At 34.0% G+C, this 25,601-nt stretch overlaps 1 protein-coding gene across 5 annotated transcripts in view; it reads left to right on the plus strand.

Moving 5' to 3' along the window:
* LOC103974610 (3'-5' exonuclease-like) overlaps positions 1-25,306 on the plus strand; it is a 26,020-nt gene extending 714 nt beyond the window's left edge. The window contains exons 2-6 of one of the 5 annotated variants that reach the window (XM_065126157.1): positions 3,696-3,875; positions 4,082-4,212; positions 4,293-4,454; positions 24,733-24,843; positions 24,932-25,306. In XM_065126157.1, the coding sequence (XP_064982229.1) occupies positions 3,696-3,875; positions 4,082-4,212; positions 4,293-4,454; positions 24,733-24,843; positions 24,932-25,000 (653 nt within the window). In that variant the 3' untranslated portion in view covers positions 25,001-25,306. The remainder of the gene's footprint in view (positions 1-3,695; positions 3,876-4,081; positions 4,213-4,292; positions 4,455-24,732; positions 24,844-24,931) is intronic. The other 4 variants (XM_065126159.1, XM_065126160.1, XM_065126158.1 and 1 more) reach the window with 4 other exon arrangements.
* Positions 25,307-25,601: the final 295 nt, after the last annotated feature.

Raw genomic sequence — 25,601 nt, forward strand, 5'->3', positions numbered from 1 at the left:
GTTTCTTTAAAATCTCGGTTCTTTCTTGGGTATAGAGATTTCGTGTTCTTTTTCTTTTTTCCTTTTCCTTTTGGTTTTTAAGGCAACTTCATTATGCTTTTGGCGTATCCTTTTTGTAGCTTTGGTTTAATAAACGGTGAATCAGCACAGTTGCGAAGCTTATATTTTGCTAAACGTTGAATTCTGAGTCCCTGAAAGGTGCATTGTTGTGTATATCTCATATTAATGTTGCAACAATAAAATGAGATACAATATTGATATTAGCTGATGCATATTTGACTAAGTCTTTTTCTATATTTTGTGTACTTTTCACATATATATATGGATGTATGTGCATGATTACCTCTTTGCAAGCAAATGACATGGGGATATACAACACTCCAAAACTTTATTTCAGAATGACCACTGTGTAATGAAGTGCAGGTTCTTCTCTGCCACCCTAGAGTAAGGTCTGGTTGGAAATTTTTTTGTTATTTTCGGATGTATTTTCGCTTCTTTTTTTTAGTGACTATTTCAGATGGAGTTTAGAGTCATATTCTGGGTTGATCTTATCTTTTTGCCTTATTATCGTAATACATAGGTATGAGATATCTTTTGAGTCACTAGGAGTTATATTTGTTCAGTTATGTTTGTGCAAACTCGAGTTACACTTTGGTGAAGTGATGATAGCATATTCCCCATGTGCCGATCTGTCACTGATTCATTTTATTTTTCCGTGCAGGTCCTTAATGGACTGAACGATATTATGAGGAGGCAAGCCTTTTGCGAGTATGTGTCGTAAGGGTGACGTACAACTTATCATGAGAATAGTTAATGAAAATGATTATCATATATTTATTAGAAAATTAGATTCATGTATAATACAAATATAACTATAATAGATAAATATGGTGTGTTATCCACTTGGAATTTTTGAAGATACCGACGGCACCACTGACAAGTCTTTTATAACCATACATGGGAACTGAGGGTAATGCAAAGACAAATTAAAAACCCTAATTATAATAATGGTCCCTAATAACCATACAAGTGGAGTGCAGGGTGACAAAACAAGATAGAACAAAAAATTATTTTATCATACATAGGATTATTTTTGAATCTTATAATATCCCCTATCTCTTTGAAAGCTTTCTTATTTAAGAGATTAAGGGCTGTCCTCTATCCTCCCTCTTTCTTTCCCTATATTGTTTTCTGTCTGTCTTACATAGTGGAGGATAATAAACAATGATGCTTGATGACACATTGGTTGTAGCAAATATTAAATGGAAGAAAATAGCATGTTGCTCAATTTTATAGTAATGGTCAAAGGTTTCTTGTATTAATCTCAGCTTTCTTCGTCTCCATCCCCTGCTTATATTATACTCTCTTCTTTCCCTCTTGAAGGTTGTCAAACCAACTAGAATTGGCCATCGTTAGCCATTATCAGTTGAGTTTGATTGATTCTAGCCAATTCTGGCTGATTATTGGGTTATACCAATATGGAGTGGGCCTATTGTATTAGAATTGGCCAATACCATGAATAAACTCAAAGCCACTTTTTTTAATTAGTAACTTGTATCACTAATTCACTAATCATTTGGGCTATGTGCTTTAGTTCTTGTTTTATTGTCAAGGTCTAATTTTCTTGATTTTGATTACAAAGATTTGAATAGCTCAAGAGCTATGATTTTAGCTACACTCTCGAATTTTAGAAATAATGTAATTCATCATATGATACCACAATGTAGAAAGTAGACACCAATATAAGCTTGATTTTGTAGCCCTTCACAACATGGTTCGCCTTACCGGTTTGTACCGGTGTACCGACCAATTGTCGGTATGGTATATACCAAGTTGTACGAAGCCATATTGAGCATACTGACACACAGTACATAGGAACATATCGATGTACCATCTGTATCGGTCCTCTATGGAATCAGTACATAATGCCCATATTGAGTGGTATATTGTGGTACGATGAACCTTGCTTCACAAATTTTGTCATAAATATCTTATTTGTGTTAGGGTTAAGGTGGTTTAAAAAGCAGGTAAGATGTTAAAAAAAAAAATTAATTAACATGGCAAATACCATTGACTAAAGAGGTTTGGTTTAGCCTGATCAAAGTGATTCAACCCAAACAACTAAGATTGAAATATTCGCCAAAAGGGATAGGTTATAGTAATTGCTGCTATCCTTGTTTATGTAGATATCCTAGTAGTTAATTTTGTTAGCAAAACAAACATAGGGAATCATTCTGGTAAAATTTATCCCTGGTTGAGTCAGATTAGTAAAATATTCTTTAGACGTACCTTTTTTCATATCTTTGATTTAGTTCAAAAAGCTATTAGGATTTACCAAACATGTTACAGAAAAAAAGCATAGAGCAGACTAGTGTACAATTTAAAGTAAGAATGGATCACTTTTTTGTTTGTTTCATTTCTTTATAACTATAATTTTCTCTCTGTTGCCACTCTCTTCTTTTTTATCACTGGCTTTGTGTGATTGCATTTTTCTAATTTAGATAACAGCTATGGCAATGAACCAATTTCTTTTTTTAGATTTTTTATATATAAATGAGACCTTAGTTTTATGTTTACCTATTTTTGAAGTTACTTTTCACTAGGTACTTATATTGTGTGCCTTCCTATAATAGGCATGTGGCTTATCTTGCAACTCAAACGTAGTTTCCTATAGACATTGACAATTTAGTGCAACTTGAAATTCAACAAATTTGTTTTAGTTGGAAAACTTATTTTGAAAGAGAGATGTGATAACAGGTATATGATCACTTTACTCCTGGAACTACTCATTTCATCTGTACATGTGCTGGCAGCTTTAAATTAATTATATTTGTTAAAAGTTTGAGGTGGCATTCCATGTGTATTGTAGGTGGCTGTCTGGTTTGTGATAACATGACAATTTTTTTTTTCATTGGTATCAATGATAATTTATTAGAAGCCCTAAATGGACACTTCTTGAGCATATGAGCAGATGAGTTCAAGTTCAGATTTACCTATATATTCCAGTAATGTATACATGGGAACACTTTACTGACTGGATTAATGTTTTTTTAATGGAAGGCATGATTTAGACGATCTTTATTTTGTCTATGTTCTTTTGTTGTAATTTCTGTTTCAACATTATGGAATTTTAATTTCAAATTCAAGTCGTTTTTGGTACCCTAACCTTTTGGTACTTGCATTTGCAATTTCACTTGATTATATTATTCTTATCAACCCTAGTACTGACTCTGCATTTAGGTAAAAGGAAAAAGTTCATCTTTAATCAGGAAATGAAAACATTTTAGTATCTGAAGAACTTGCATATATGCATATTGATAAATCTTGTTGTTTTTTTTAATACTAATGCATTGTAACTCCATCCGGCCTACCAGAATATAAATATCTTTATTAGTCGAACAAGATCCTGGTAAAATTATAAATGGGAGGTCTTGGTACTTTCATTGTGTATCACATCCAGAAAGATCATTATATTGCTAGGTAATGATTGTCCCTTGTTCCTATTCATGGTATGAAGTCATTGGTGTTAAATAAAAAACCTGTTAAATCCATGTTTAACAACTATTAGCATTATTAAAAAGTGTGCCTTTTAATATCTTTTATTTAGTTCCTGTATACACTATACAAAGTTTCATTGTCCTGTTACTCATAATGTTCCAATCATTTTTAACACTCAGATATCACTTTGGCTTCAGGTAATTTCAAAGTGAGATATCCAACAATGGCATATAAGGGGAGCATCATATACTGTAGAACTGCTCCAGAAGTTGAGCAAGCGAGCATGGAACTTTTAAATAAAATTAGATCTATGAAACAATGTACGGATCATGTCTCTCTTGGATTTGACATTGAGTGGAGACCTGTTTTCAAGAGGGGTTGGTTCTTCTACCAGACTGTTTCTTAAGTGACCTTATTTGTTCTCTTAAGCTGTGTTTTCATCCAAAATCTATGGTTGCTTGATTAACTTTCTGTGCTTTCCTAGTCTTAGAAATGAATTTCTTTTGTTTCTTATTGCTTCTAGCAGGTATCTTTTTTCAACTACATGCCAATTAAGTATGAATTTCTGGTCTCCAATCTACAGGTGAAGCACCGAGGAAAGCTGCAGTGATGCAAATATGCCTGGAAAATGCCAGATGTTATGTCATGCATATAATCCATTCTGGAATTCCTCCTGGCTTGAAGTGTCTTTTGGAGGATACTGTATCTGTCAAAGTGAGAATGCTAGTTTGATTTGATAATATATTTTTGAATGACTTTTTTTCTTGAGAAAAATTTCATTTGAATTTCTGAAGGTTGGAGTATGTATAGCCAATGATGCATGGAAGATGACAAATGATTATAATGTTTGTGTTGAACCATTAGAGGACTTATCGAGTCTTGCAAACCTCAAACTTGGTGGAGTGCCTAAGAGATGGAGTTTGGCTTCTCTAACTGAAATGATTACATGCAAGCAGGTTTTGTGAACCACTTGGTTTCTTTATCTACTGGTTTAATAGTTGCTTCATATATGTTCATCTGTTGCTTTTTTAGGTTTATTGCAAGCTAGAGATGTATGATGCTATGTTTAATTCTGAGCTATTTGCGACATACAAAACATCACTCCTGCCATCATATAGGCTGAAATGTTCACAATTCTTGCCATCATATAGGTTCATTGCAAGCTAGAGATGTATGATACTATGTTTAATTCTGAGCTATTTGTGACATATAAAACATCACTACTGCCAAAATTTCCTGTCAGAGGTTCAAATCACAGAATGAAATATCGTAGAATAACCAGAGTGCAGCTTGGTATATACCTGTCTGACTAGGTGATAGTATGCCATTTTCCAGTGGCAAAATCCATGTAGAAGATAAACATAACTTTTCTGTCTTCCAAGTGTGGACAAACTGGTAATGATAGTAAGACTGATACACATTGGCACACTTGGGCTCTGATAGAGCTGCCAGTGTTAGTTCTTTGATTTGAGTAAGTTGATGAAGTTAAAATAGAATAAGGGAAACCATATGAATACTTATGGTAATTATTAAAAAGAAAGCACATAGTTTACATATTAAGTAGTAGTGTATAGTGATGATTTATACTTTTCTTAAGGAACTTTGTTGAGTGGGTCCTAGATGATAAAAATCTCTAGTAAAAGTAGTTCAAATCTTTCATTTAAACATTTGAATTTGGACATGCTATGAATCAAGGGACTACAATCTTGTGTCGGTCATAGTCGGACTACAACGTACTGATTGTTGCCAGCGTATTGTATGTTGGTACATCAGTACGTGTCGACAAATCCAAAAAAATCCCAAAAATACTTAAAAATTAGAAAAAAAACCTAAATTAGGGTATTTTAATTAGAACTTAATGTAATGTTAGTTTAATTTTAATAAAAAAATACAAGTAAGGAAGACATAGCGAATTTATCTTTTTTGGACATTGAGTAATAACTTTGCAGTATGTTCCAAATGGTTCTTCTATTGATGGTGAGTCATCTTCAAAGATACGACCTAGATTGTGTGTCAAAACTTTAAGATTTAGATAAATTAAGTAATCATTGGATCGATCGCTAGATATATATATTTCCACCACCAAAATAAATAATGGTATTCTATAGTTGATACTGACCGACCGTGCTGGTCTTTAATCCTATGTATTTATATATCGATATGGTATGTTTGTCGGATCTAATCTTGAAATTGCTCTTATGACATAGTATACAGATAAACTGTATATCATTAGTGCTTCAATGTGGTGATGGTGGTTGCTTGAGAGTCTTGAACAACACATGTCCGAGGAGATTTTTGAGACAAGTATGATTGTGGCATGTATGAGTGGGGAGGTTGGAGAACAGCGAAACTTATGGTATCACCACTAGCCTCCTTATTATAAGAATGATTAACCTTCGAAAAAAATGACTAACTATCACTAATTAACTATCACCATACTATTGTTGGCCATAGAATCCTCCACAATATGATGGTTGGGAACAAGATCCGCAAAACTGTACCGTACCAGTGTTTCGAGGCTGGCTCGGTACGGTACGGTATGGTGTACCGAGAGGTACGCCAAGCGTACCGAGCGGTACACCTAATTTAGGGTGTAAAACCCTCCAAAAATATCTAAAAATAAAAAAAAAGTTTGGATAGGGTTTTTAAGTTAGAAATAAATATAGTAATAGTATAAGTTTAGAAAAATCAATGTAAATCAGGTAAGAATAGTATCACATATCTTTTTTAGGTTTTGAGGAAGTTTTGTTCAAGGTTCGTATTTCAGTTCGTCATGGATTGTCCTTTTGTAAATATTGAAATATCTACAGAAAAATCATTTGAATTGTTAGACTATTTTGTTACAATATAAACTCTAAAATTCAAATGAATTAAATAATCACATATGTAGATATACCTGATTGTTGATTCTACCACCAAAATGAATGATGGGCCTTCACGGGTGGTGGATCGGGGTCCTCGATCCTATACATCTGCATATCAATATGATATGTTTGTTAGACCCAATCATGAAATTGATCCCATGACATAGTGTATTGATACACTGTATGCTATTGATGCATCAATGTGGTGCTGATCGTCATGAATCATATTTGTCCGAGGCAGCTCTTGAGGCATATATTGGTGAATGTCAGAGCTTCTACTTTCGCTACTGATCTGTTGCTCTGTATCATACTGTTGCTCAGAGAAGGATGACCAACTATCATCATACTGTTGTTGCCTGTATGATTCTCCATAATACGATGGCTGTGAATACGATGAGCTTTTTTCTATGTCTATATCATGTACTTATCTGCTCAAATTCATCTACTTCCTTTCCCTTCCCCTTCTGCGTATCAACTTGACTAGTACCTTGTCGAGTTCCATGATCTGAATCTTGGGTAGCATGTGTAAAATATTGCTCCTCAGTCCATGCATCACCCTCAACTTGTGTAGACGAGACCAACGACTGCCTAGCATCACCGCCATCAGCTGTCGAGGCACTGTTGTCCGTGTTGCTATCATGTCTTTGGACCGAGCGAGTTGTTGAATATGATTGTGAAGGTGTCTCGTCGTCCGACTTGATTCTTTCCAACGATGCAACTGATGCTACTGCCTTCCCCTTTGCCTTTGCACGCTGGGCGGACGACTGTGACCGTTGGGTGTCCGTAGTTCCTCGAACAGTTTGACTTTATGTTGTTCGACTCCTGCCACGTTGTAATCGAGGGGGAATTTTCACCTGTTGGGGTTGTTCGTCTTCTACTTCTATTGCCTCGGTGATAAAACGTGAAGGACGTTGAGGATCTCCCGCCTCATTAAGTAGAGGATCCTCTTGGTTCTCTGCTACTTCAACCCAATCTAACATTGGCTCTGAATCTTCGTTGTAGAATTGGAGGTCAATGGGATCAATATCTGATTCCTCTGGCTTCTTATCCAACTCAGCATATCGTAATTTTAGCCGCATGTTATAATGGACATATACTAGTTTCTCTAATTGTTTATAGGAGAGTTTGTTGCGGACCTTTGTATGAATCAATGTAAACGTTGACCAATTACATTCGTAACCACTAGATGTTGTTTGTGAAAGTACACAAACGGTAACCTTCCTTAAATATGGTGCATCCCCTCCAAATTGTAGCCACCACTCGACTACAAAAAAAGATATAAATAAGATTTTATTAGCATAACAAATAATTAACATTAAATATAATTGATAATCAATATTTATAACTTTTCCTCACCAGGATCCATAGTGTAACGATATGATACAGCTACAACGTCGGAGAATGAACCAACTGTTTCTCGAAATAATCGACCCTCCATAAGATCATCGGTTGCATCAGTAGTCTTTGGCAAGAGCCGAAATATAACATTTCGTAGTATCGTTAGGAAATCATTTTGCGTTCCGAGAGTATATCGATATTGAATTGCTAGGTTTAGATAATACGCTGCAAGACATAATTTTATTAGTATGATTTTTTTATTATCTAAATAATAATAAATTAAATTATTCTAAATATGAATTTACCTGCATTAAGGATATCTTGATCCATATGAACTTCGGTCCGACGATCAATGATCCGTACGTATTGGTCGGCCTTAAAATCATCTTTGAATGCTCTCTTGACCTCCTCTCTCGCTGAAATCAGCATATATTTAAGATACGACATCTGTGGACGCTTGTCCATATCGACCTTACGGAGGACAATATAAAGTGGTTCCACATCTTTTATGATTTCTACCGTAATCTCCCAAAATCTAGAGGAAAGAATGGACTTTTCTATCTTCTTTCTATTGCTCAATTTCGAATATCTGGATTCAGACCATTCTTGTGAGATGACCATTGCCTTCAAGCCATGCCTTTTTTGCTGTAATGGTGATTATATAATAAAATTGGTAGCAAACCGAGTAATTCCAGGTCGAAGTATCTCACCGTTTACATACTTTTGCATTAAAGCGTGGACCCAATGGTGATTATATATAAACTTTATAATTGATTGTGCTCGAGCTACACAATTCTTGACTGCATCCAACTCACCAATATCCTTTAGCATTAGATCTATGTAATGAGCTGCACATGAAGTCTAAAACAAAGTTTTTCTTTTTTCCATCAATTGCAAATTGGCTTTTTTGAAATTCGCTCCATTGTCGGTTATTATTTGGACAACATACTGTGGTCCAATCTCCTCTACTATAGTGTCCATCAAGCTCTCAATGTAGTTTGCATCTTGGATATTTTCAAAAGCATTACCGGACTTATGAAGCACCACTCTTCTATTGCAATAAACAAGAAAGTTGATGATACTCATTCTTGTTGGTCCTATCCAACTGTCACACATAAGTGTCACCCCATATTCGTCTCATTGCCTCTTGAAGGATTTGATCCAATCCTTTAGTTCTACCACCTCCTCATCTAAGTACACGTCGTAAATCTCCTTCGGTGTTGGAGGTTAGATCCCCGTGCCAGACTTTTGAATAGAAGAGACCATGCTCTGATAATATGGACCTTGGGCTGTATTGGCTGGAATCCTGTGGAAGTTGAATCATTTTGAGATTGCCTTCCCAATATCCCATTTTTTTTCTTTTGTGTATGCATCGTCAATCCATGTCTGTTTCGCTGTTTGTGGGGGATAGGCATGCGGATCAATATCAACAATATCTGGTGCGGACCTCCTGCCAAGACCTCTCATAAAACCACGGAGTCCACCATACCTAATGCTACTATTCGGCCTAACTGAGAAGGAGCAGTTGGTTGCCTTATGCTAGCCGACCTTTGGATTCCACTATCACTCCAATTGTGAGTCAGGTCGTTGTTGCCTCATTGCTTCATCGACTATATATTGATGCTCCAATGATGCACGAATCCCAGCTGTGAGATCCAGGTCGATTTGATCACCGCAACCCTCATACTGATCATAAACTAGTTCCTGTGTAGCCCTATAATATTCTTCCTCAACTCTTGCCTTCTTTTTTAATGTATCTTCCTTTGATTATTGTAGCTTGCTTTGAAATAATTTACGGATCTCCGTCGGAACCTTCTTGTATTTTGCAACATCAGGATATCCGCCCGCCAAATACATTTTCACCCGAGTTATTCCTCCACCCTTGCCAATGTAGTCACAATAAATACATTGCCAATTATGACGGTTCCCATCTATCTTTCGGGCATGAACCCATGCATCATCATGTGGCTGTTCCTTTGGTACCATGATCCTACCAAATTTAAATTAAATAAATTATAAAGTATAAACATATTAAATTGACCAAATATCAATAAAAAATGACTAATCGCAGCATTAAATAACTTTAATAAAACTTAATTAAACCTATTTTACCATCATATATATGTCAAACACATAAAAGAAACATTAAATATGTAATTTTGATTCAATATGATTTAAATTATGATAAAATCATCATTAGATACACTAATTACATGATTAATATAGTTAATTTTCTACTAATTACTTCTTTTTAAATACTATAAATATGGCAAACACCCTAATAGGTATTAAACACATTGAATTGACATGAAATCAAACAAATTTCGATTAAATCATCATTAAAATGACTAATCGTAGCATTAAATAACTTTAATAAAACATAATTAAACCTATTTTACCATCATATATGTCAAACACATAAAAGAAACATTAGATATGTAATTTTGATCCAATATGATTCAAATTACGATAAAATCATCATTAGATACACTAATTATATGATTAACATAGTTAATTTTCCACTAATTGCTTCTCTTTGAACACTATAAACATGGCAAACACCCCTATAGGTATTAAACAAATTGAATTGATATAAAATCGAACAAATTTTGATTAAATCATTATTAAAATGACTAATTATAGAATTAAATAACTTTAATAAAACCTAATTAAACCTATTTTATCATCATATATATGTCAAACACATAAAAGAAACATTAAATATGTAATTTTGATCTAATATGATTCAAATTATGATAAAATCATCATTAGATACACTAATTACATGATTAACATAGTTAATTTTTCACTAATTACTTCTCTTTCAATACTATAAACATGACAAACACCCTAATAGGTATTAAACATATTGAATTGACCTAAAATCGAATAAATTTTAATTAAATCATCATTAAAATGACTAATCGTAGTATTAAATAACTTTAATAAAATCTAATTAAACCTATTTTAGCATCATATATATGTGAAACACATAAAAGAAATATTAAATATGTAATTTTGCTCCAATATGATTCAAATTATGATAAAATCATTATTAGATATACTAATTACATGATTAATATAATTAATTTTTCACTAATTACTTCTCTTTCAACACTATAAACATAGCAAACATCCTAATAGGTATTAAACACATTGAATTGACATAAAATCGAACAAATTTCGATTAAATCATAATTAAAATGACTAATTGCAGCATCATAAATATTTTTCAATATTTAATATGCATGAAACACACTAATCATAATATTAAAGATTTTAATAACTCTCTAATTAAAGAAAGAGAATACATACCTCTTGATTAGAAAGTTTTTCCTCTTAATCTTCTTAAATTAATCTCGATTGAATTCACAAATCGTTGTTTTATAGAGTTTAGGAGAGAAAAAAAAGTTTAGAAGTGAAATAGGAAAGAATGAGGGTTTAAATACTATGAGAAAGGGCTCCAACGGTCAATTTGATCGTTGGAGCAATGTAGCACTATTACAGTGCAGTAACGGTTGAAATGGACCGTTACCGAGTTGTGCCGGACGGTAACGGTAGAAATTTCAATAGTTATCGCCCGATATTACCCCGTATCGTTGGATACGGGGCGTTTTTAACCGTTCCGCTCGGTTACGGGCAGTCCGTGTACCGGTACGCCGTCAGACCAGTATCTACCGCTTGTACCGGGTGGTATCATTCGGTACTGCCTACCTTGGTTGGGAATATGACAAGCTTTGCTCTATGTCTATGTTGTATAGGCTATATTACATCTACTCGAGTCATCGATTGCCTTCCCCTCCCCTTTCGTATATAAACATTATGACTACCTCCTCAATCTTCATTATATATATCTTGGGTGGCATACGTAAAATGTTGCTCCTTGGTCCATGTATTACCCTAAGGCTGAGTAGATGGAACAATCGACTTCTCGTCATCGTTGCCATTGTCGGTCGACTCATTATTATTCATATTGCTATTAGTACAGACAGCGGAGTGCTAAATATGATGGAGGTGTCTCATTGCTCGATTGAAATGATTGCTTCTCAATTCTTTCTAATGGATCGATTGTTGTTATTGTCTTCCCTTTTGCCTTTGTACACTAGGTAGACGATTGTGATTGTTGGGTGTCATAACCTTGACTAGTCTGAGTTGAGGTTGTCTGGTTCCTTCCACCATGTATTGACCAATGGGGATCTTCCTCCTAATAAAATGTTGTTCCTTTTCTTTTATCGCTACAATGATAATACGAGAAGGAAGTAGACGATCTCATGCCTCATCAAGTAAAGGATCCTCTTTGTTGCTTCGACCCATTCCAACATCGAATGAGAATCATTATTATTGTATTAGAGGTCGAAGGGATTAATCTCTAGTGCATATACACAAGGTTCTCTAGCTATCTACATGATTGTTGCGAATCTTTGTGTGAAGCGAGGTGAATGTGAGCCAATTACGTTCGTAGCCACTCGATGGAATCAAGGTGAACGTTAGCCAATTACGTTCATAGCCACTCGATGGATTCGTTTATAAAAACACACAAACTACAACATATCTTAAATTGGGTGCGGACCCTCCAAATTATAGCCACCATTCAATTGTAAAAATAATATACTGGAAAAAATTTATATAACACTATTAGCATAATAAATCATTAATGTCAATTTCAATTTAAAATTAAAGATGAGTGTGTAACTTTCTTTTAACAGCTACTATACTATAATGACAAGATATGGCTACATTATTGAAGAAAGACCCGACATTTTTCTAGAATAGTTGACCATCCATGATAGCCTCGGTTTTATCAACATTTTGTGGCAGGAGTCAGTATATAGCTTTCATTAGTGCTTGCAAGAAATCTGGTTCGGTCCAAGATTTTACAAAAATTAAATAGTAGGATTTAGGTAATATGCTGCAAGATAAATGATTTTATCAATATTGAATTTTCCATGCAATGAGTATTCATATTATAAATGACTATGAATTTAAATTTACCTGCATTATAAATGTCTTGGTTCATATGGGCTTCAGTCTTGCGTTCGATGATGTGTAAGCAACATATGTCCCAAATAGGTATCTGTGGATGCTTCTTTATATCGACCTTATGAAGAGCAATATATAGTAGTTTGACTACAGTTATGATTTTACTTATAGACTCCTAAAATCTAGATGATAGAATTGTCTTCTTTACTTTTTTTCCATCGGATGATTTTGAGTACTAGGAATTCAACCATTCCTATGATGTGACCATTGACTTTAGATCGTGTCTCTTTTGCTGAGTGGACCTTATAAGGTGATGAAGCTTGTTGCGAACTGAGCGATGCTGGGTCGGAGTATCTCTCAGTTTGTAAACTTTTGCATTAGGGAGTGCACCTAATGATGGTTGTAGATAAACTGTTTATGGCCTATGTGTTTAATCTTGGATTTTAATGATGAAACTAATTAATGAGTTTATTGGACTAAATATATTCTTGAGATAAGTGATGTAGAATATACTTTGATCATGAACTTGGATCACAAAAGGACCAACTATCGAGGAGGACATTCAGATGTTGCACTGAAAAATTATCGTGTCGAAAATTGGATGTCGAGCTGAAGGATTGGTCGACATATCGAAGATCGGACTTCGTGCTATAGGTTTGGGCATCGTGCTGGAAGGATCGAATATTGCGTCATAAGATTGGATGTTGTAGACAAGTCGACATGTTGGTGGAACAGACGATATACCAAAGGAAAGGGCGATGTGCCAGAAGAATGGATGACATACTGGAATAGCGTACAACGTGCCGAAAGCTTCGTTAATGTGCCATATGTATGTTTGATTTATCATAGTCTTGATCGAGGTCATTATAGGTCAATTTGAGTTGGTTTTCGGTCGAAACTATGCCAACTTATCAAGGAAGCTATTGGGCATGAACTAGGGTTGAATTAGGCCTGTTAGAAGGCCAAATTGGTGGCCTAAACTAGGCCTGGGTGGTGGTACTGTCAGGCCCAGGCGGTAGTATTACTTGAGTCAACTGAAAAGCATTGTTTGTGCTTTTTTGGTGTTTCCGACGATAGTATCGCCCAGGGCAATGGTAGTACCGCCAAAGCCAAGATTCGCAGCCTCGTTACGGTGGTAGTATTGTCCGATGCCGGTGGTAGTACCGTTAGTATCCCAAAATTTTGGAGATTTAAATTTTTGACTTCATTTTTAAAGTCTTTTGGGGGCTTATAAATACTTTACTCAAGCTTGATTGATGGAGCATCTATTAATGAGCACAAAAGCATTGTAAACTCTAATTTTGAGCATAGCTTGAGTCTCCTCCTCCTCTTGTGTTTGATTATAATTTTAAGTTGTAGGAGGTGAGAGATCTTGTATAAAAAGAGAATGTGAAGGTTATCTTCTCAGCCTTAAAAAGGAGAAAGTTGTAAAAAGGATAGTTGATCTTCGCTCATTGAAAAAAATATTCGTAATAAAAGCTGAAAATCTCCAGGGAAGAGGAATTAGGAGTGGTCATAACTCGAGAAGACTAAACCACTACAAATCGGTTCTCATTACTTATACTTGTGATTTAGTTTTATTCTCTTTACTTGAAACTTTAACTTGATCAATCGAGTTTTTAAAATGTATTGATTTATCGATCGAGTTTTAAAATCGATTAAAAATATTATTGCATTAATTCATTCCCCCCCAACCCAAGATTGTAACAATTGGTATCCGAGCGAGGTTCTTTCATTTAGATTGACACCCGAGAGAATAAATGATATTTTCAAGCAATCAAAAGGGACACTCTATCATACATTCTCCTAAGTTTAATAGGACATATTATACCTATTGGAAAACACGAATAAAAATTTTCTTACTTTCTATGGATTTTGATTTATAGAATATTATTGAATTTGGTTTTCAAAAATCTTTCAAACCGATGGAAGAATAAAATGACTTTGAAAAGAGAACGTTTTCTTTAAATGCTAAAGCTATAAATGTTTTATTTTGTGTTTTAGATAAAAATGAGCTTAATCGAGTTTTTACTTGTGATCGACACATGATATATGATATACACTTGAAGTTACTCACGAAGACACGAGTAAAAGAATCCAAAATTAATCTTTTAGTTTATAGTTATGAATTATTTAAAATAAAGACATGTGAATCTATTAGTGATATGTACACCCCTTTTTTAGATGTTGTCAATGGATTAAAAACTCTTGGTAAAACTTATACTAATCTTGAATTGGTGAGTAAGATCTTAAGATCTTTTCCTAAAAATTGGGATCCAAAGGTAACGGCAATACAATAAGCTAAAGACTTGAACAATCTTTCTCTTAAAGAACTCATTGGATCTTTAATGACCTATTAAATGATAAATAAAACGAATGATGAAGAAAATAAAAACCTTCAAAGAAAAGGAAGGATATTGCTCTCAAATCTAAAGAAGATTATTTGAGCGAAACCTCAAGTGATAACGATAAAGACATAACACTTCTTACAAAAAGATCAAAAAAGTTAATGAGAAGAAATAGGACAAACCTTGCAAGATGAGAAGGTAAGAATAAAAGCGAGTTCAAGAAAGATACAGTCATATGCTATAAGTGTAAAAAACCGGGACACTTAAAAAATGAGTGTCCACAATTGAAAAAGAAGTCATCAACCCAAAAGAAGAAGAAAGCACTTAAAGCAATATATGATGAATCAAGTGAGTCGGAAGTAGAAGAGCAAATAAATGATGAAGTGACAAATTATGCCTTAATGGCTTTCAACAATGAGGTATTTGACTCTTTCGAAACTTCTTTATCACATGATGAATTACTTGAATCATTTCATCATTTATACGATGAACTTAAAAAAGATTAGTAAAAAATATATTTAGCTAAAAATGGATCATGTTTCACTCGCTAATGAGTTTGATGCATTGAAAAATAAATATGACAACTATATATCGACATCTTCTACTTCTTACACTAAATATAAAGATTTAGAATCATCTAGCCTTGAACTTAAAAATGAGTTAGTTCAAAAATTACTAGAATTGCATGTCTTGAAAAATATAAAAAATGACTTACTTGCCATGAATAAAAAACTAGAACATTGCTTAAAGGAGTTTATTGATAGTAATGATGTAATAGAATCACTTAAAAAGGAGATGTTACTACAATAAACATTAGAGAAATTTAAAATTAGAAACAAGTCACTTAATATGATTCTTGCTAAATAAGGTTGTGGATTTAGAAAAGAAGGTATTAGTTTCATAAGTAATAGCACACATCAAAAACTACTAAATTTATAAAAGAACCCCACTATATATTCCTTTTAAAGTTAAATGCAACTTCTGTGGAAAGTTCGATCACTTTACCTATACATGCCCTCTTAAGAAATATATTCATCACAAATTAGTTTAGGTTCCTACATAAACCATAAATGATTTAAAGCCAAAAGGCAAGAAAGGAAAATCTAACCAAGAAGGACCTAAAGTTAAATGGGTACATAAAACAAACCTCTCTTCCTTGTAGGTATATATCCAAACAAGAGCTAGGAGTAAAAGATGATATCTTGATAGTGGATGCTCAAGGTATATGATTGGAGATTCTATAAACTTTTCAAAGCTTACTAGCCAAGATGGAGGATATATTACCTTCGAAGACAACAATAAAGTAAAAATCATTGGCATTGAAAATATTGGTAATAAATCGAATCTTTTGATAAAATATATGCTTTTGGTGGATGGTTTCAAACACAACTTAATAAGCATTAGTCAACTTTGTGATAAGAGATATAATATTAAATTTGAATCTCATGCTTACATCATAAAAATACCAAATAAGAATAAATCTATGATCGCATTAAGATGTGATGATTTTTGTGATGTAACTTGTTTTTCGGTTTTGAATAATGATGCATAGCTTTGGCATAGGAGACTAGGATATACTAATATTAAATTAATTTCATAAATTGGAACTAAAGAACTTGTAAGAGGAATCCCTAAAATTAAATTTGTTAAAGATAAAATTTATGATGCATGCCAACTAGGAAAATATATAAGGAATAACTTCAAATCCAAAAATCAAGTAAGTACCTCTAGACCATTAGAACTAATTCACATTGATTTCTTTGGACATATTGATATAATAAGTCTAGGAGGTAGCAAATATCAATGTTTTTAATTTCGAATAATACCGCCCATACCGGGCGATACATACTGGTCCGTCAGTAGACCGTTACGCAGATCGTCTACTACCAGGCGGTAGCATCGATTGCGATTGTTTCCATTCCTAAATCGGTCGGTGACAGAGAAGAAAAAGGTCGATGACGGAGAAGAAAGAAGAGGAAGAAAAAAGAAAACCAAGAGATTCGGCGTGGCGATAAAGCCTCGGCGATGTCGTGGGGAGAAGCGATTTCTTCTTCCCAACAGAAGAAACCGAATGAGGTGACACCTTTTTTGTTTTTTTTTTCACCCTGGGAAACCGAGCGATGTCACCTCGGCGACATCACCTTTTCTTTTTCTTTCTTTTTTGCATGGGGAAACCGAGGCTACATTGTTTCAGCGATGTCGCCTCTCCCTTTCTTTATTTTTTTGCGCAGGGAAACCAAGCGATGTCGCCTTTCCCCTTTTTTTTTGTTCATGCTGAGAAGGAAGGAACCTCCTTCTCACGTGGGCATTGTCGTTGTTATATATATATATATATATATCGAGCGGTATACCAAAATGTATCGCTTGGTATACTTATACTATGCTATACCGAATTGAGCTCGAAACTCTGGTACCGTACGAAATTACAAACCTTGGCAAATATGCTTTTATAGTTATTGATGATGATAGTAGATATACTTAGACATACTTCTTGGAACATAAAAATGATTATTTCAAATATTTTACCAAATTTTATAAATAAATTTAAAATAAAAAAGGTTTTATAATTTTTTCTATTTGTAGTGATCATGGTGGTGAATTTAAAAATTATGATTTTAAATAATTTTATGGTTTGAATGAGTATGACTACAATTTCTCGACTCCAAAAAATTCGTAACAAAATGAAGTTGTTGAGAGAAAATAGGAGTTTACAAGAGATGACAAGGGCCATGTATAATGAACATACCCTACCCAAATACTTTTGGGCCGAAGCCGTTAACACGACATGCTATGTTATGAATAAGGTTTTTATAAGACCTCATTTGTTTAAAACTCCCTATGAATTATGGAATAATAAAAGACTTAATATCTCATATTTTAAAATTTTTGGTTATAAATATTTTATTATAAATGACAAGGATACCTTAGGAAAATTTAATACAAAACTCGATAAAGGTATTTTTCTTGAATATTTTTTTATCTCTAAAGCTTATCGAGTTTTCAATAAGAGATCCTTAGTTATTGAAGAATCTATTTATGTTATTTTTGATGAATCTCTCGTAACTAAGAAAAATCATTTTAAATTTGATAAATTGAATTTGAATGAGGATTCTTTTCTTCAAAGCAACTTGGATACATTTACTTTCAAAGAAACCTTATCCAAAGAATAAAAGTACATATATGCATATCCTAAGGAGTTAATTATTGGAGATATATCAAAAAGTGTTTAAACTCGTTCTTTATTAAGAAATATTTATGCAAATATAACTTTTTTTATCTCAAATTGAACTTAAATGCATTAATGATGTTTTTAAAGATGACTCAGGGGTCTTAGCAATACATGAAGAACTAAATCAATTCAAAAGAAATAAAGTTTGGACGCTTGTTCCTAGGCCTAGTGATCATCTTGTAATTGACACTAAATGGGTCTTTAGGAATTAAGTAAGATGAACTACGTGATATGGTTAGAAATAAGACTAGATTAGTGGCTAAATGTTTCAACCAAGAAGAAGGTATACACTATGAAGAAACCTTTGCTCCTATAGCTAGACTTGAAGCCATAAGGATACTCCTTGCCTATACATGTTTTTAAAATTTTAAATTATTTTAAATAGATATCAAAACTCAAAAGTGTTTTTCTGAATGGTTTTATTTTTCGAAAAAGTTTATGTTGAGTAATCACTCGGGTTTGAAAATGATTTATTTTCCAAATCATATTTATAAATCATTTAAGTCTCTTTATGGGTTGAAGCAAGCCCTTAGGGCTTGGTATGAGAGTCGTAGCTCTTTTCTTATTCAAAATAATTTTTCAGAATGCAAGGGTTAACACCACATTGTTTATCAAAAATAAATTTATTACTTTTCAAATTTATGTTGATGATATTATTTTTTATTCTACTAATGAATCTTTATGTGAACCATTCTATAAGAATATAAGCTAAGAATTTGAAATGAATTTAATGCGTGAATTAATATTTTTCCTATGATTACAAATTAAGTAGCTAAAATATAATATTTTTATTAATCAAATCAAGTATACTCTTGATCTATTAAAATGATTTTACATAGATAATGCTAAGGCTATCAACACACCAATAAGTATTTCTACTAAATTAGATATGGATAATAAAAGAGAATGCTTTGATAAAAAAATGTGTAGAGGTATAATAGACAGTTTACTATACCTTACTGCAACTAAACCTAATATAATATTTAGTGTTGGGTTTTGTATAAGATTTTAGTTTAATCCAAAACAATCTCACTTTAAAGAAGTAAAAAGAAATTTTAGGTATTTAAAAAGAACATCATCTCTAGGATTATGGTATCCTAAATCTAATATTTTTGATTTGATTGCTTATGCTGATGTTGACTTTGTAGGATGTAAAATAGATAGAAAAGGTACCTTTGGAACTTACCAATTCCTAGGTTATGCACTTATTTCTTGGTCATCGAAGAAGCAAAACTCTATTGCACTATTTGCGGCTGAAGCTAAATATGTTACGACAGGTGTATACTGTGCGCATGTAATTTAGATGAAGAACACTTTAGAAGATTATGAATCTTGCCTGAAAAATATCCCTATAAAATATGATAATACTAGTGCAATTTGTTTGACAAAGTATCCTATTCAACACTTTAGGACTAAGCACATTAACATTAGACATTATTTTATTAGGGATCATGATAGCAGATATTTTTACTAAATTATTGAGTGAGGAATAATTCAATTTTATTAGGAGAGAATTAGGCATGTTGAATCTTTTAAATACATGATTAAAGAGCTTTTGCTATTTGTTCTCATATGATAATTCCTTTTAACTAATGACTAAAGAAGAGATTTATCCAAACGAATCATGATCTTTTGCTTGACTTCTTGGTGTTTATAGCTTGAGATTTCTTTTGTATGAACCAAAATCTTTTACTATTTGATCTTCTATGATTCTTTCTTTTTGTTAATGATTAAAGAGGAGATTTATCCAAACGAATCATGATCTTTCACTTGACTTCTCGATATTCATGACTTGAGATTTATTTTGTTTGAGTCAAGACTTTTTACTATTTATTCTCTTATGATTCCTTCCTTTTGCTAATGACTAAGGAGGAGATTTATCTAAATAAATTATGAGTTTTTGGTATTCACGACTTGAGATTTATTTTGACTCTTTTGAATTCATGACTTGTATACTCAATTTTGTTGATGACAAAGGAGAAGTAAGTCATATTTTTTGTTGATGATAAAGCGAGAGAAGTAGTGATTCATGCCTAGCTTACGTGTTGAACAAGGAAACTTATAATAACTTTTTATTAGTAGCGACTTATGCTTAACTTTTGTTAATTATTTTTCAAAATTTGAAACTTGATTGAATATTTGGGCTTACAATGATAATATCAACAAAATCGAATTTGTCTCAACTTAAATTCAAGAATATCATTAAAAAATTATTATTTTGAATTCAAGTTCATCATATTTTTAAGATGACATATAGATATAGGGAATCTTATTAAGACCCGTCATTAATTAACCTCTCGATCTCCATAACTTGAACTTTTCTTCGATGACATAATATTGAGATTCTTCGTATATAACGACACTAAAGTAATTTTTATTTTTACACAATTGGAACATTAATACAAAGGGGGAGAAGTAGTACCATGATATCATTTTATCCCTCTTTTCTTTTTGTTGATGACAAAGAGGGAGAAGCATATTTTTTTGTTAACCAAGGGGGAGAAGTGGTGACTCATGCATGAATTAGAAGAATCATGATGTTGATATTACACATTGATAATTGTTGAAAATTAAAACTTCAAATAATTATAACTTAAAATTTGAAATTTGATTGAATATTGATTTTTGGACTTTAATGATTGAATCATAATATCGATAAGTTCAATTTTTTTTCAAATTGAATTCAGTATTTGCATTTAAAAGCATGTTCTGCCATACCGAAGCGTACCGCCTGTACCAGGCGGTACGTACCGGTCCGATGGGTTTTCGGTATGCGGACCGCCTGCTACCAGGCAATACGCCCCAAAAACCCCCGTATCGAGCGATACAGGGCAAAATCGGGCGGTAACGGTCGAAATTTCGATCGTTACCATCCGACACCACTCGGTAACGGTCGATTTCGACCATTACCGCACTGTAGCAGTGCTACAGTGTTCCGACAGTTGATGGCGGTGATGTCGGGCAGTCGTTGGTCTCGTCTACACAACTTGAGAGTAGTGAATGGATTGAGGAGCAATATTTTACACATGCCACTCAAGATTCAGATCATGGAACTCGACAAGGTACTGGTCAAGTTTATGCGCGGAAGGGGAAGGGGAAGGGGAAGGCAGTGGATGAATATGAACAAATACGACAGAACATACATGATATAGACACAGAAAGAGGCTCATCGTATTATGGAGAATTATACGGGCAACAACAATATGGTGATAGTTGGTTATCCTTCTCTGAGCAACAACATTATACAGAACAGCACCAATATATGCCTCAAGAGCTGCCTCGGACAAATATGATTCATGACGATCAGTCTATGATCAGCACCACATTGATGCATCAATGGCACACGGTGTATCAATACACTATGTCATGGGATCAATTTCATGATTGGGTCCAACAAACGTATCATATTGATATGTATTGGATCGAGGACCCCGATCCACCACCCGTGGAAGTCCGTCGTTCGTTTTGGTGGTAGAACAACAATCAGGTATATCTAGATATGTGATAATTTATTTCATTTGAATTTTAGAGTTTATATTGTAACAAAATAGTCTAACAATTCAATTGATTTTTCTGTAGATATTTCAATCTATAACGGACTGAAATACGAACCTCGAACAAGACTACCTCAAAGCCTAAAAAAGGATATGTGATACTATTTTTACCTAATTTACATTGATTTTGCTAAACTTATACTATTACTATATTTATTTGTAACTTGAAAACCCTATCCTAACTTTTTTTTTCTAATTTTCAGGTATTTTGGAGGGATAAATCGGTAAAATCGGGTGTACCGCTCGGTACACCTCGGTATACCGATCGGTACACCCGTACCGTACCATACCGAACCCGGGTCGAAACTCCGGTACGGTATGCTATGGCGGACCTTATTTAAAAGGATATATGATCATTTAAGTTCAAGTTTATAATAATATTTTAAAATGATAAATAGACTAGGGAGTCTTATAAAAATCCTATCATCAATTGATAATAATCATAAAAAAGGAAAAGATTGTTGAATTCCAGATTTTGATGATGAAACTAATTGACGAGTTTACTAGACCAAATATATTTTTAAGATAAGTGATGTAAAAAATATTTTGATCATGGACTTGGATCACCGAAGGGTTAATTATCGAGCAAGTCAATTGGACATCGTCCGAAGGATTGGTCGATGTGTCGGAGATCGAACTTCGTGTTATAGGTTTAGACATCGTGCTGAAAAGATCAGATATTACGTCGAAAGATTTGATGTCGTGAGAAAGTCAACATGCCGATGGAATGGGCGATATGTCGAAAGAAAGGATGATATGTTAAAAGGTTCGGATGAAGTGCTAGAAGAACGGAAGACATGCCAGAATAGTGTACAACGTGTCGAAAGCTTTGTTAATGTGCTATATGCGTGGTTGATTTATCATAGTCTTGATCGATGTCATTATGGGTCAATTTAAGTTGATATTGAGCCAAAACCATACCAACTTGTCAAGGAACCCATTAGGCTTGCACAAGGGCCGAATTGGGCCTGTTAGAAGGCCAATCAATGGCCTAAACTAGGTCCAGGCAGTGGTACCGCCAGGCCCAGGCGGTAGTATCGCTTGAGTCAGCCAAAAAGCACTGTTTATGCTATTTCGGCATTTCCAGTGGTAGTACGGTCGATGCCGATGATAGCACCACCCAAGGTGCCGGTAATATCGCCTAGGCTAGTGGTAGTATCGCCAGAGCCAAGATTCACAACCCCGTTACGGTAGTAGTACCCCCCAGTGCCAGTAGTAGTACCGCTAGTGCCCCCGAAATTTTGAAGATTTGAATTTTTGACTTCATTCTTGAAGTCTTTAGGGGCCTATAAATACCCCACTCAGGCTTGGTTGATAGAGCACCTATTCCTAAGCACAAAAGTGTTGTAAATTCTCATTTTGAGCATAGTTTGAGTCTCCTCCTTTCAGTCTGGTTACAATTCTAAGTTGTAGGAGGTGAGAGATCTTATATAAAAAGAGAGTGTGACGGTTGTCTCCTTAGCCTTAAAAAGAAGAAAGTTGTAACAAGGGTAGTTGATCGTCGTCCATTGGAAAGAAGATCGATAGTGAAAGCCTTGAGGGAAGAGGAATCAGGAGTGGACGTGGGTTGGAAAGACCAAACCACTACAAATCGAATCGGTTTCTCTCTTGCATTTTACCTGTGATTTAGTTTTATTCTCTTTACTTGTAACTTGATCAACCAACCCACCCACCCCCCCCCCCCGGGTCTTAGTGCTGCCATTAAGATCCTAATACTATGCCCTTCTTTATGTAAGATCTTAGGCTCAAATCCCACTTTTGCTGCTTACCTTTTACATTAAAAGAAAGAGATGTGGTATTCCAGAATCTCTTGCCAAATGTTGATGGTTCGATTTTTACAACTTAAGACATTGGTCTCGTGGTATACCAGAATCTCTTGCCAAATGTTGATGGTTCGAAACTTCATTCAATATTGCTTGTGCCCTCGCCACACTTCCTTACCATTGTTAACTCGTTAATATATTTCATCATTAGGCTCATGCAATGAGTTGCACATGGAGTCCAAAATAGGCTTCCTCTTTGTTCCATTAATCGTAACCTGACCTTTTTGAAATTTGCACCATTATTGGTCATAATCTGTACAAAATACTGTGGCTTGGTCTCCTCTACGAACAATGTTCATGAGGTTCTTTGTGTAGTTTGCATCTTGAATTTTGTCATGAACCAATGGAAGATCACTTTCTGTTGCCTACTTTAGGGTTGTGCTGACACAGTGAGATGTGTGGTTCAATACTTAGAAAAGGGTTGATGGTTGAAATTGATTTTGATTATTAACAAAAACCTACCAAGACACTACACTCTGAGTTTTGGTCCCCCCCATTTGACTACTATACTGTAAGATTTGGTGCAAGCAGTACAGGGCGATGATTTATCATGATAGGAGACCCTAGAAGAAAGATGAATATAAATTCTATTCAAAACTGAATGGAATTGGTCTGACTCGCTACTGGGAATAGCTGGTCCAGTGCATAAGGCCATAACATGGGATAAAACCAGAGTTGTGTGTAAATGACAAAACTTATTCCCTTGTCAGATCAAGAATTTTCTTTTAAACAAAGTATTTATTTTGTTTATCTGCCAGATATAACTGATTCTGTTATCTATACATTGAGCATAGTACTTTCTTCAATATATTGAAGTCTCAAAAATTTGTTATGGCCATGCAGTAAATCCATATGTTAGAACTATTGTTATTGGCTACTTTATGAAGTGCACTTTTCTCTAGCACATCACTTATTAGGAAAGGTGGAATATGATGCATGTAAAGACAGTTTATTGACTATAAAATACTACTACAAATTGCTTGCACATGTTTATTTTGTCGGATCTTTTGATAGTTTGCTGAGATTTTTTTGTGTTAGCATGTTTATGTGCTTTTATAAAAGTTGTTCCACGTACTGAAATGATTGTTTCTTTTATAGCTGGAGAAGCCTAAAAAGATAAGAATGGGAAACTGGGAAGCTGATGTGCTGTCAAAGGAGCAACTGCAGTATGCAGCCACAGATGCATTTGTGTCTTGGCATTTATATCAGGTATTATACAGAACATTATCAATCAATTTTTTGTTTTCATATGGAACGTTTTCCAAAAATAATTTCAAAATTTTAAATATATCGTCAGCAGATCCTAAAGGGATTTCCAGATGCAAAATACGAAACAAAAAATGTGGAGAAAGTAAAAAAAAATTGACATCATGAATGAGCATCCAGAGAAGTAAATTTCTTCCCTGTAACTAATTTTAGTGGAAATGTTTATCTTCTATGTGTTCTACATGATCAGGCCTTTTTCTATCAACATCAAGACTTTCTAGGAGAAACTTGTATCGGCTTTTTTAGAGAATAAATGATCTTTGTTATATGTATATGTCATGTCCTATGCGGTGGGAATTTCTGTTGCCCGCAATAGACCACTGGTGCAACATCTGAAGTTGACGAAAATGTGTAATGATATGGTTTCAGTATTTATTTTATGGATTAATGCTTCCTCTTTGTTCAATTATACCCTTACTTTTAGTTTGTCATTTAATTTATTGAACTTCAGTTAGTATTTTGATCAAAGTCTAACCATATTATGCTTCATGCAAAGATGAAAGTTCGATTTGATTGAACAATAGGATTTTGATTTAGTAATTTTACATTATCATCTTTTGAAGAAGTCCTCAAATAGCATATTTTGGCAATAGTTTGGAGTTTTGGTGGAATTGCTAGGTTGATACTTGGAGACCTTTTTCTAGTGACGTTTATGTAAATGCTTTTGTGTAACTAAGTTGTTCGTCAAATTTTCTTGGCTA

This window comes from Musa acuminata, chromosome BXJ2-9 (genome assembly GCF_036884655.1).
Source record: "Musa acuminata AAA Group cultivar baxijiao chromosome BXJ2-9, Cavendish_Baxijiao_AAA, whole genome shotgun sequence".
Classification (NCBI taxonomy): domain Eukaryota; kingdom Viridiplantae; phylum Streptophyta; class Magnoliopsida; order Zingiberales; family Musaceae; genus Musa; species Musa acuminata.